The sequence below is a fragment of the Dermochelys coriacea genome, chromosome 7 (assembly GCF_009764565.3).
Source record: "Dermochelys coriacea isolate rDerCor1 chromosome 7, rDerCor1.pri.v4, whole genome shotgun sequence".
NCBI lineage: Eukaryota > Metazoa > Chordata > Testudines > Dermochelyidae > Dermochelys > Dermochelys coriacea.
Window position 1 is genome coordinate 91,746,914 of NC_050074.1, and position 13,658 is coordinate 91,760,571.

A 13,658-nucleotide genomic window follows, 5' to 3' on the forward strand; every position below is an offset into this window, starting at 1 on the left:
AAACATCAAATGCACAACTACAAAATGGAGAATAACTCGCTAAGCAGTAGAACTGCTGAAAAGAATCTGGAGGTTATAGTGGACCATAAATTGAATCAGTCAATAATGATATGCAGTTATGAAAAAGGCTAATATAATTCAGGGATGTATTAACAGGAGTTAAGACACAGGAGGTAATTATTTTGCTCTACTTGGCACTTGTGAGGCCTCACCTGGAATACTGTGTCCAGTTCTGGGTGCCACACTTTAAGAAAGGTGTGGACAAATTGGAGAGGGTTCAGAGGGGAAGAACAAAAATAGGGCAGGTTTTCTAAACCTTTTATCCTGAGGAAAGACTAAAAAAACTTGCAAAAAGAAAAGGAGTACTTGTGGCACCTTAGAGACTAACAAATTTATTAGAGCATAAGCTTTCGTGAGCTACAGCTCACTTCATCAGATGCATTCGATGAAGTGAGCTGTAGCTCACGAAAGCTTATGCTCTAATAAATTTGTTAGTCTCTAAGGTGCCACAATTACTCCTTTTCTTTTTGCGAATACAGACTAACACGGCTGCTACTCTGAAACCTAAAAAAACTTGGTGAGTTGTGGTCAGTCTGCCACATTATTCTGTCATAAAATGTTGGCATTCAGAATAAATTATCAGTCTGGATGGCATTGCCACACTGAAAGAAATAATCCTCCCTTAATTGTGCTTGTGTAGTGGCATAAAAATATCTTAAGTGCATAGCAAACTAATAGGGCAGTACTACAAGTTTCTTTTCTCTCTCTCTCCCCTCTCTACATAAGGTGCCACTTAGCTTGCGTGTAAGTACTATATGCCAGTCCACATTCAGGATACATCAGAATATAGAAAATTAAATGTTCCTTTTTTGTCTTTGTACCATACTGCTGTAAAGAAGTGGCAGAGTAGATACGTTGTAACCTTTTTTTATATATACTCTCTGCTTGTGACTAGCATATCTGTTTAGAGAGACCACATATTCGGAGACCACCGTCAGAAGGAGTCCAGAGTAGAGTAGCAAGAATCATAAAAGGTTTAGAAAACCTAACCTGTGAGGAAAGTTTTAAAAAAACTGGCCATGTTTAGCTTTGCAAAAAGAAGACCGAGGTGGGACCGGATAAGAGTCTTCCAATATGCAAAGGCTATCATAAAGAGGATAGTGATCAGTTGTTCTCCATGTCAACTGAAGGTAGGACAAGAAATAATGGGTTTAAGCTGCAGCAAGAGAGATATAGGTTAGTTACTAGGAAAAACTTGCTAACTATAAGGGTAGTTAACCTCCCTTGAAGCCTATACCAGAGCTTATGGAATCCTCCTCACTGGAGGTTTTTAAGAACAAGTTGGACAAATACCTGTCAGGAATGATCTAGGTTTACTTGGTCCTGCCTCAGTGCAGGGGACAGGTCCCTTCCAACCCTAGGTTTCTGTGATTATTCTTTTTAAAAATTCATATTTTGGTGCTAAAGTTGGTTTTAATAGCAAGGGGGCCGTGTCACAAGAGAAGAGATGCACCTTGTGGGCTTGGGGTCCACAACAGAGTCCTGCACTGGTGTCCACCCTGGCAGCAGTAGAGAAGAGACAGCACCCCTCCCCAGTCACCCTGGCAACTCTCCTCCAATGGGAAGAGGAGAGACAACCAAAGTCACCAGCAGCCAGTTAGAGGGCACAAGACAGCCAAGCAGCAGCGCTGAAAGCAGTTTCTGACCCTGGGCCCAGCCCCGGATGCCTGGGAAAGCAGGAGGGAGGCTACAAATAGCCCTGCTTTCCTCCATGTGGCAAGACTAGCTTGGGAGCGAAGCAGAGAGAAGGTCTCCCTATAGCCAGCCAGCATAGCACTGCCAGGCCCAGCAGTGACCTATCTGTAACCTCAGCCAGCAGAAGAGCCTCGGGAGGGTACAATCTGCTCCTCCTGCCGCCTCTTGCCAGCAACAGAAGGAGACAGCCTGGTTCTCCTTCCACCACCTGCAGCCTGCTTGCCCTGCAGCCAGCCCACACCCGATCTGGGATTTTGTATCCTGAGACCTGACCTGCTTGCATCTGAACCTGTGGGTTCCAAGCTTTAAAGACTGTCAGCCCTGTTCCAGAAGGGTGTGGATGTTTTAGTTCCTCTCCAGTGATCCCCAGGAAGTACCTGCATGCTTGCACCAGTCTTCTGAGTGCTCAGCCAGAAAAGGAACCTGAGTGAGTATCCTGTATTACAGCTAGATAGGTAGCTAAGGTTTAATCTTAGACCATTAAGGCACATTCCGTCAGTGAAAGGGCTTTAATCTGCCTAGATCATCAAGATTTGCACTACAATTCCCAGTATAATAAAGTGTGTTTCTAAGAGCATCTCCTTACCGGCCTGCAACATGCCTCCACATGTACCACTTGAGTACCTGAAATGTGGGGGACTGAAGGAGGAGACACTTTTTTGGTAGGAACATTAGGGAGTGTGTGGTCACATGCCCTAGTGTGCTTGCCAGCATAGCCATTAGTAATTAAAGAGCATTATTAATATCTCTAATCATTTCAATCATTTAATATTTTATTGTATATTTGTCTTTAATCAAATTGTTACATACAGTTTATAGTTTATTCTTTTTAACTTGTTTGTTTGTGTGAGTTTGGATTATTTTTTGTTCAAGCATGGTAGCCCCTGCCTTAGGGCTTCTCTACACTAGAGGTTCTGTTGGTATAACTTATGTTGCTGAGGGGTGTAAATAAGCCACCCTCCAGAGTGACATAAGTTCCACTGACCTAAGCCCCGGTGTGGACAGTCTCCCGCAAACATAGCTGCCGCCGCTCATGGAAATGGTTTTATTATGCTGCCAGGAGAGCTGTCTCCCATTGACATAGAGCATCTTCACCAGATGCGCTACAGCAGCGCAGCTGCATTGGCACAGCAGTGCCATTGTAGTGCTTCTAGTGTAGACTAGCCCTAAGTGTGTTTTAACACCTTGTCTCACTGAAGGCCCAGCTAAGTAGCTCTATTCTTTAAGCACACCAGTACGAGGAGGGGGCACAGTGAAACGAGTCCAAGCAACAGCAATGTTGGAACTGTCCATATACTGTGAGTGACCTTTCTCCTGTTAATACATCGTACAGATACTCAGCCAGTGCTGAAAGGGGGATTGCATAAAAAAGGAGTGCTGGATATTATCAGGGCAGCCAACTTGCATGTTTCCTTATCAGGTTTAGTCAGAATAACCCCAGATCACCACTGTGACGTATCTGAGGTGAGCTGAGGGAGGACCTGGAGAGGGCCACAAAATTGCCATGCATGCTTTGTCCTTCTCCAGAACATTGCTTCTCTGGGTGCACTGGCCTCTGGAGTTATCTAAAGGTCTATAGGGAACACTGCTACCATATGTCAGTTTACTGCCTTGAGGACTTCTGGCATTCCATAGTCAGTAGGGCACCTGATTATATCATCTAGCCCATGGGCAGAACCACTCAACTCCGCACTGTGGGCATTCTATCCGAAAGCACTGAAGGAAAGTGGGCTAGGAGTTGTGGATGACACCCATGTTCCCCTGAGGACTCACAAGGTGAACAATGCACCCACTTACCCATGTCTGAAATGTAGCCTGAGTGGCTTGGCCATGATCACTCAGGAAGTCTATAGTAGAGCCAGTAACAAATCTACATATACTGACTTCTAGCCCAGTGCCTTAAACACAAGACCTTTCTTCCTTAAAGTCTACAAAACTTACACCAAAACTCTCTATTTTAGTACTTAGACCTTTTTGTTAATGACAACTGTAAGGTTAGGCAGATATATTAATATTGTTGCATGTGCTGTAATCTTCAAAGAAAAGGATATTTCAAGCATAAATTCATATTCTGTCAGTGTCTGTATGTATTTTATAATGAACAGTCCCAAAGCTCCCTCCACCACATCACTGCTCCTGAGAAATAGGTTTTGGCTCTGGAAGTATGTTTGCATTAAAGATACAGACTAAAAGACCTAAATATTGATTTTTTTTTTCCCCTCGCTAATAAGTTTTGGCCAGCATTCTTGTTTCTATTCCATTTTGTGGGAAACCCATTTGACTCCCAGCTATATCTTTTTTTTAATTAAAGATTTTCAAAAGCATTTGTGTATAGAACACTTGTTCTTTAGTAGGTTATTGCTTTCTCCTATAATAAATGGAGACTCTAACAAAGATAGTGTTCTTGACAAATAAGCTAACTGGAAGCCAATGCAATTAGGTCCTGTTAAAATATCAAGCATCTCACTAAAGAAAATCCTATTAAAACCTTCATAAATATTTGCAGAAGGGTGAAATAGAATTTAGTACAACCTGTTCGAGCTGGCGTTCTGACTTCAGCTAGATTTGTAAAGAATGGCAGATAACCTACATGTGTAACAGTCTGATGGAGGAGTTATATCTCTTCTTTCTATCCTGTTTCTCTCCCTGCCTCCCCAACCACACATACTCCCCAAGTTCAAATACTAGGAAGGTCTGGCTAGTGAGGGACACAAAGTGCAGCAAACCATGCTAGTTGGTGGGAGGAAGTCTAGTTTCCCTATTGCCATATACTGTCGCTGTTCCTTCTCCTCTGACATCCCACAACCTGACATTGTTTTAGCATTGTGTCCGTCACGGGTGCTCTGAATCCTGTCCTTGAATCCCTCCAAAGGAGCTGTCCTACTCCTGTATCTACATGAAGCTGGTAACCTGTGCTTTTTAGGTGGTAGGTGTAGTACCGGGAAAAATAATTTAGAGATGGGCTGTTCACAAAACAATAGAATGTGTGTGTGATATTTGTTCAGATCAACACTCCCTTTGTAGGGTGTGTTAATCAGTGTAACATGGTGTGATTTATGCTTACATCTATATTTTTAGAAAATGTATTAAAAATTGTTGTAGTAAATTCTTGTATCACTTTCACTATGATCATGAGCACTAGAGAAAAGCCTAAGATAGACAAAGCAACTCTTTTTAACCAGTTTTTTGTTGTTGTTTTTAAAGAAAATAAATAGACTTGGCAGAAATAGAAAATTATGTATAATTTAATGATTTTGACAGATAATGTCAACATTTATTTTACAGGATTTCTTATTTTTATCAATTTAAATTTTGCACAGTTGCACAAAATTATGGGTTTATGCTTTTTTCAGTTTTTAATTATTTAAATGTTCTCTGTTGGAAACTATGGGAGGGAGTCAGACAATACTTTAATGACAGATGTTGAGATTCAAATGTGATGTTGACAATTTGTGTTTTAATGGTTATAAAGTTAACATGTCAAAACATGGGAATTAAATATCCTTAAATCACTTCTAATTAGTTCTCAAACAGCATCTTTCATTTCTACATATGCATTTCTATTATCAATGGAACTTTTTTTTTGTCTGTTTGTATGTGTATGGTGAAATTAACGTTTATCAACAGTTACCAATACAAATGTAATCCCTCCAAGCCTAGAAATAAAGCGCTTATCGCTTATTTTGTTTGGGCTCTTACCATGTATATTGAATTGTTCAGAATCAGATAGAGACAAAAAGGATGACAAACTGCTGGGTAGACTTGTTTAGCTGTATTAAAAGAAATATTTGTGCATACAGAATACTGATGCCTGCAAAATTTCTCCTTAGATAAGTACACACGTTTCCATATTATCATGATAGTACTGCCTAGAGAGGAGAAGAGGCAGGTGAGATTGACCTTAAAGGGAGCTATTCTGTCACTTAATGCTGTTGGAAAATGTATACCTATTCTTCTGTGCATTGATGGGAGACAGACCACTTTATGATCTGATTAGTGCAAGAGAAATGTAACACAGACCCACTCTAACTACAAATAGGTGGCATATCCCTTTCTCCGCTGTTGGAATGTGTGCAGCAGTAAGTAGGCCATCCTGGCACATCAGGCTGCACTGGAGGCATGTTATTCACTCCAATACTTAGCATTGTTCAACATCACAAGCCAGGTCCTGTTTGACTTTCTCACATTAGTAGCACCATTGGCTTTGATGGGACTACAGCAAGTGTAAGCGTTTGCAGGATTGGAACTCCTAATGGCTAGGCTATGTAGCAAACTATGAATAAACTCCTAGATTTATTAGCTAATAAAAATACATGTGCCCACAAAAGTGTAATAGATAACCTGTAAAGACAGACACCTGCTAACTTTCTACTAGAATGGTCTATTTACCCAACAAATATTGTTGAGAGTGATAAGTGTTCTTTGCATCTGATTTTTTTTTTCCCCTGCCAAATACCAACAGTGATTAGTCCAAAGAGGCCTCTCTCAGGTCTATATTACTTAAGCAGCAGTTTGGAAACACAGGGCACTTTCTGGGTTCAGTGACAAGATAGAAGGAATTGAATTTGAGAGAGATTATACAATGAAAATAGAAATTAGGCATATGCCAGTCTATTTTAATACACTTTTCAATTTCAGATGGTATGTGCGGGGCACTGATAGAGGTTTATTGTCCTGTACATTAGCTACTAGTATATCTGGAACTCTTCTCCAATTAGCTTACCATAGAGATTAGCACTTGATTGTGTAGCCCTTGTATATGGATGTGAAGGCTTTAAACCAGCTGGACGTCAACTGTAAGGAAATGCTGGATTCAGCAGTTGTTATTGCTGTTAGACACGGGGCCAAACCAAAATCTGGGGGGCCAAAGCCATCAAATGCTGAATAAGTTTTGATCCAGCTCTAGTTGCTTTCCAGCTCAACCCCATCTCTAGTTGTTATTGTAAACCATGTATTAACAACGTACAGTGCAAGTGTTATCTACGCTTTGTTTCTACCTCTGCTGAGTCTTGAACTATGTGAGTGATGTTGCTGTTTGTTTGAGGCTATCCTAGCAATTAATGACCAGTAGAATAACCACGCAGAAAACAGGACTTCATAATTTTCCTAGAGTATAACACTGCAGAATAAACATGAATAATAGTAAGCTACATTAAGTCACAACTGATCCCGGTTTGTGTACGTTATCCTTGATTCTGATGGCACTAACACAGCACACGCTTTTTTCTTTTTTTTCCAAAGAGACCCAAGATGTGGTTGGCTGTAGTTGTGACATGTTTGATCCATGGAACTATATCAGTCCAAGGACTTGTTGTCGATAACACACCTTTAGATCCTGAAACATTTATGAATATTGTAAGTAAAGTGCCGAAGGGTGGGGGAAAATCTCTGTGAAACACTGAAATGTACATTGCTAGTAATTAAATGTGCAAATCTGTGGATTAAACTAACAGAGCCTACAATAGATAATGGCCCACAGTTCAGTATTCCTTGAACTAGGATTCCAGTTAAAATCCTGAGTGAATACATGGCCTAGGAAAGCCTTTAAAAACAGACTGCCAACAGGTTTTCAAAGACAAAAGCCTTTGATTTTTCTTCCTGCAGAGTGAGATCATCACCCACTGGGGATACCCCAGTGAAGAGTATGATGTTGTGACAGTGGATGGCTACATACTTAGTGTTAACAGAATACCTCATGGGAGAGTACGTGCTGACAACACAGGTAAAATTGATGTCCATATTAAACAGGACACTTGCTGTATCCTTATGGTTAGGTTAGGAAGGAATTTTACTTGGATCATAGACATATGTTCAAGAGGCTTACAGGGGTCCCAGAAAATCCCATGAGTTTGGTTTCATGGCGTTTCCATCCAGTAAAGGCAGCTTTATGGAGAAGGCCCTTCCCTGTAGTGCCCTGAAAGGGTTTTCCTCCCACAACCTACTCTACCCCACAGCTCTGCACTACTCCTAACCTCCACGATCCCCAGCTGACAGCACTGGTCCTATGGAAGCCATGCTGCCATTGGCAGAGTCCTGTGGCTGCGAAGTAGGTTGTACAGAGAACAAAGTTATGTTCTAGTTCGGCCCGAAGACTTCTGGAGCATCAGTAGTGGAGCTTCCACAGGGCACTGACAGTGGGGAAAGAGTATTAATGAATAGTCCCAACACCATCCCTGTGCTTGTACCCACTGGATCTCAGCCTTCCCCATATCCTAGGAGCAGAGAGGGGTGATCTGGGCCCTTGTTAGAGAAGTGCTTATTTCCTGGGGTTTTTTTGTCGGTCAGTCTTCAAATGGGTAACCAGTCTCTCACTTAGTCATCTGTTTTATCTATGTGATTCCATGGCTTAAACCAAAGCATGTACAACAAATAGCTGAATGTTTAACTACTTGTCTCATTTACTACAGTTAGCTTTCTAATCTCTTGCATAAATTCGGTATTGAAACACTGAAAGTATGTGATCACTTGCTTCTTTAAAATTTATAAACCAAAACTTTTTTATTATGGGAAAAATCAATATTTATATTGCCATTTGACTATAGGTGGGCTGTATGGTTGTCTAACGGGAAGTCTTTTGGAATAAGAGATTCCTCTCAACTGTTGCTTTTTTGAAGACTACAAATAACCAAATGCAGCGTCTCAAACAAATTAATATGAAAATGCTCAAGAGAACAAGAGTCTTTATATGTAATGTTTGCATCTTATTCTAAACTAAGCCTATCCACTCTGCATCTGAAAGCAACCTTGTAGAGGTTAAGCCCTGTCCTTGCAAAGTGTACAAATGCCCGGGTAGTCTGCTTCCTCCCTGCTAATCCCTAGAGTATAGCTAAACAGTGCTAACTGTATAAAAATGGGGAAAAAATTCTGCAGTGAAGTGCACTTTAAAGGTCACAAGAGGACAGCGAAGGGTATTTGAGGAACTGAGACTAAAGATGCAGGTGAGGATTTCAGCATAGTGAGAGGACAAAGGAAGGAGTACTGAATGGGGAGGGAAGTGAGGAGAGAGGAAGTTGGAGGGAAGAGGAAAAATATAAGCAAAATGAGGAATGGAGAGATGATGGGGAGGGAGTAAACAAAATTGACAGACAAACTGAAGGCAGGAGAGGTTAAAGATTTCTGCCTGTGGGTATGGAAAACTGAGTCTTGTTAGTATAAACCATGTTGGGCATGAAAAAGAAGCCAGGATGACTAGAGTGCCACTGCTGCAATCCAGTTTTTGAGATCTAAATCAGCTGTCCTGCCGAGAGCAACGTTATTGCTTATCCATAAGAATCACCAACCACAAACCTAAAACAGAGACCACCAGCCTGGAGGAGTTGTGTGGGTTTTTTTTGTTTGTTTGTTTGTTTTTGTTTTTTGTTTTTTTTGCTTTGCCTCTCAGCATGTACTTAAGGGAAAATCTTTAGAGCCTGGGAAGTGTCACTGTGCAGGGCTGATAGAAAAGGGTATGGTGCACAGCTAAGATGATCAAGATGTAAAGCAGTCTTAGTAGGTGTCTGTTGAGTTAGTATAAAGTGATTATTTAATACTGCTGTGAATTTATTTGTCGTGTTGATGATGATGATAGGGCATCTAGTGCCATGGATGAGCATCTCTTTATATTTTAAAATCTAAATAAATGAATGTTACCAATGCGTATTTGTTTTTTGGGGTTTTGTTGTTTTTTCCATTGTACACTGAGTGATGGCATGGCTAAATGAATCCATCAGGGGGAGCTATTGGATTGGAAATGAGGTTGTTATTGAAGTGATGATCAGCAATGACAAGGGGATGGGGAAGAAGTACAGAAAGTCTATGATGGGTTTCAACAATCTATCAGTCGTATAAAAGCTTCAGAACAGTGTCTGAATTCAGTGCAAGTTTTGGTGGTTGTTATTTAACATTTGCCTATGTAATGTGAAAACCCTTCATGACTGGGTGCTCGGGATGGGCCACACTGAGAATGCCATGCTTAGGGCAGACCCCAAGAAATGGGGCAGACAGTCCTCCAAACACTGATGACTTATTCTGTAATTAGATTCACCAAACAAGTAACAAAGAACTTCTGTATCACCACACTGGTTAACAAGAAGTCAAACACAGTCCCCTTTCGGCATTCCAGCCCTTGGTTCCCATCCAGACAAATTGATCTCATAGGCTGAGTGGTTACTGAAAATACATTTCCCCATATGTGAGGTTCTTCCATTCCCAAGAGATCAGACACTTACCCCAGGTCAATATGTATCTCAGTCTTACCCGAAAACCACACTGTCAGCCAATCCTTAGTAAACTAACTAAAGATCTGTTAAGAACAGAAAAGAGAGTTAAAATGGTTAATAGATTGTATACATATAAGCACTTGGCAATCATTTATGTCAGGTTTGTAGTAGTGGTGGAATGTTCTGCTAACTTGTAAAAAGCCTCTCTGAAATCACCCAAACAGATGGGAATCATTAGTCCTTGTTCAAAGCTTCCTTGATAGAAATCCAGTCTGGAGAAATGAAGCAGGAAATGAAGACAGAATGAAGATATTCCAACTACAATTTATATCCTCTATGTGCATGGAAATTCACTATCCCAAATAAAGTCCAATGCCCATTTGTATGGAAAATTACTGGCCCAAGATGGAGTCCAGGGTAACATGAGCAAATCGCATGTCCTTGCATGGTTTGCCATCAGCTTCTTGCTGTCTGAGGGATCTGCCGGAAGACCTACTGGGTGGGATGAGTTTCTTCAATGGCCTATTGTGAGCGCTGAGTGCCCTTAATGGGCCATCAACACCAGTGATACAAGTAGATTTTTGACTCTTACCAGTATGGGACCGACCCCACTCCGACTCCAACCCCCCTCACAAAAAATGTTCCGTGACTAGAGCCCTGCGTGGATACGAATTTGTCTGTGGATAGAAATCTGTATCTGTGGAACTGCAGGGCTCTCCTGGGAACTTGAGTTATGTTGTCTATTTTAACTGCTTTGTTGGAGTGCCATGGGGTGGTTAAATGTTTCCACAAACTGTTGCAATGATGTTAGGGATGGGGAAGAAGGAGAGGTGGGCAACTGTGGAAAGACAGTAGGTTCAAAGGCAGGAAGGTGAGTGGTACTAGTTCCAGCTTGGTCAAGATCCTAGTGAAAGAATGGGGAGAGGGATAGCTCGGGGGTTTGAGCCTTGGCCTGCTAAACCCAGGGTTGTGAGTTCAGTCCTTGAGGGGGCCATTTAGGGATCTGGGGCCAAAAATGGGGATTGGTCCTACTTTTGAGCAGGGGGTTGGACTAAGATGACCTCCTGAGGTCCCTTCCAACTCTGATATTCGATGAAAGCAAGAAAAACTCTTAGGTAGCAGTATCCCCTTCAAGCAGTTCAAATCTCTGTTCTCTGGCACCGCTTCCTGTGCAGTAAAACACAGTCATTTCCTTGCTGGGCTTGAGCTGCTAGTTGTTTTGAGGAGGGGACAAGGAAGGCTCCTATACCTGCCAGTGTACTCTGGACACCAGGTCCCCAGGTCAAGTGATTACAACATAGATCAAACTGGAATTCTAATTATAGTGTCTATGGGTGTAAGTACAGTGAAAAGGGTTCATGTCAGGGCTCTTTAAGGAAAAAGGTCTGAAATGCAGTGGTATAAGGTTTTCTGGCATTGACTTATGACACTTAAAAAAAACCAAAACCAGTTAATATTATAACAATAGTTCCCAAACTTTTTCCCCCAATGAACTCTTCGGCATCTTACTAAGTGTCCTGGACCCCTTTAATTTCTGGTATAACCGGAACGCCCCCTCCAGCATGACCTGGCATGCCCAGTGCGTCAGAGGGTATGCTGTGCAGAGGATGCCATTTTGAGAACAAAATGGCATACCCTACATGGAAAAAGAGCTGGAACGCTGTTCCAGTGTGTGCTGGCCCTCCAGGGACAGACCTCAGCAGAGCCCACGTCAGACCCGCAGAAGTCCGGGGACCCCACTTCGGGATTCACGGTATTGTAGCAATGATTAGGAGGGGAACGAACATAGCCACATGATGGTGGGAGGAGATCATGAGGAACTGCCTCATCAAGATACAGTTATTATGGGAATTAGTGTGGACTATTTGAAGAGGCTGAGAGAGGCTGTAGATCCAGTAATCAGGATGAAACTCGCTAACCTGATACATCTTTCTAGGCATGTACTGCTTAGAGCCTGAACTACACAACAAATCTGTTTTCTGACAATCAATATAATAGGACTAATATTGAAGTACACCTTTAGTATGCATTAGCCATGGTAATTATAAGCCATTCCCTTAAATCTTCTCCCATATTTTCCATATTCAGTAGTGATAGCATTTGAGAAACGCAGTTTTTTCCATAAAATTGTTCTTTGTTTAACACCCAGTAGTACAAGTGAGAGAATACTTCTATGTAGTTTTCCTGTTTTAAGAAGTGTCTTTAAGGAATTCCACATTAGTGTCTCTGGCGATTCAACTTAATCCCTCTACAGCTAGAACTGGGTGTTGGAGTTAGGAGTTTGGCTGTTGGGGCATGAGTGTCATTTTATTATCCATGTCACAGAAGTTTTGGTTGTGTGGAATATGCAGCATGTGTCTGTCTGTCTCTTTCAGGTCCAAAGCCTGTTGTGTTTCTGCAGCATGGTTTACTTACAGATGGCAGCACCTGGATTACCAATTTGCCCAATAACAGCCTGGGCTTCATACTGGCAGATGCAGGCTATGATGTTTGGATAGGAAACAGCAGAGGGAATACCTGGTCTAGACGACACGTAACCCTTTCAGTGCACCAAAAGAAATTCTGGGCTTTCAGGTAGACTGTAATTTGGGAAAAAAATGATGTGATCAATTTATTTTGTTTTATAAAGTGATGTTATGAAAGCTTTCACTACTTCAGTGCAAAACTAATAAAGAATTAGTCTAAAACACTAAAATGTGTCCAGTAATTTTGAATGCCCAATTTGACAGTTACACCTGGATTTTTTCAGAGGTGTTGAACACATCCAGTTCTGTTCAAGTCAGTTGCAGTTGTAGATGGTAAGCATCTCAGAAAATCAGGCAATTGATACGTCAGACTACACCCCCAGAATTAGTGGAGACACACATAAATATGAAGGTTTATTATCTATTTCTCTGTATCATGCTTGGAGTTCTCTTGGAATTACTAAATTTATTATGAGGACAGGATAAATTAAATGAAATCAAATGCCTTTTTAACTTGAACTTACCAAAGGACAAAAAAGTTCAAAAGCCTTGCTACAGTATCTGACAGTCACTGTCAGAGATTGCCATTAGAGACTCTGTTTAAACATAGTTGCAGCTAACATGGATATGAGAAAGCTGTATCTCAAACAACAAATTTTTGTTTGTTTTTCTTTAAACACAGTTTGGACCAGTGAATCAGTCTGACTGATACAGTGGAAAAGGGTTTAAACATGATTTCTTACCTCAGTTTCTGGCCCAGTGTGGATGGAGCTATAAACATTAGAGGCACGTTGGGGGAACAATATGGAGAGGCTTGCAGTACATGTGCTATGCCTATTCTATGGTTCAAAGACATTTTGTGTTTAAAAGTAGACACCTAATTCTATTACACTTAAAGATGGTACTTTTTCCTTTTGTAGCTTTGATGAACTTGCTAAATATGACCTACCAGCAGTGATTAATTTTATTGTGCAGAAAACTGGACAAGAGCAGTTGTATTATGTTGGCCATTCACAAGGCACCACTGTAGGTAAGTTAAGGGGAATACGGTGTATCGTTTAAATATGGAAATAACTGTCCATTATAAGCTAGATCTCTTCTCTCCTTTGCCACACATCCACCTCCCATACCTACATACACCCTGTTTCCAATTCTCTTTGTTTCTGCTGCAAATACCACAGGCATCTAGAAAAGAATTTTTAGGGCAATGTCATGTCCTGGTTGCTCTGTCTGTTGCTCT

At 41.3% G+C, this 13,658-nt stretch overlaps 1 protein-coding gene across 7 annotated transcripts in view; it reads left to right on the forward strand.

The window, feature by feature from the left end:
• LOC119858904 (lysosomal acid lipase/cholesteryl ester hydrolase-like) overlaps positions 1-13,658 on the forward strand; it is a 41,117-nt gene that overhangs the window by 22,135 nt on the left and 5,324 nt on the right. For 3 of the 7 annotated variants that reach the window (XR_006282482.1, XR_006282479.1, XR_006282478.1), the window contains 4 exons: positions 6,997-7,110; positions 7,360-7,477; positions 12,329-12,527; positions 13,339-13,448. Coding sequence is in view for 1 of the 7 variants with exons in the window: in XM_043517982.1 (XP_043373917.1) it covers positions 5,612-5,644; positions 6,997-7,110; positions 7,360-7,477; positions 12,329-12,527; positions 13,339-13,448 (574 nt within the window). In the remaining 6 variants the exon portion in view is untranslated. Of the gene's footprint in view, positions 1-1,418; positions 2,183-4,959; positions 5,017-5,585; positions 5,645-6,996; positions 7,111-7,359; positions 7,478-12,328; positions 12,528-13,338; positions 13,449-13,658 lie in introns of those variants that run through there. The other 4 variants (XR_006282480.1, XM_043517982.1, XR_006282477.1 and 1 more) reach the window with 4 other exon arrangements.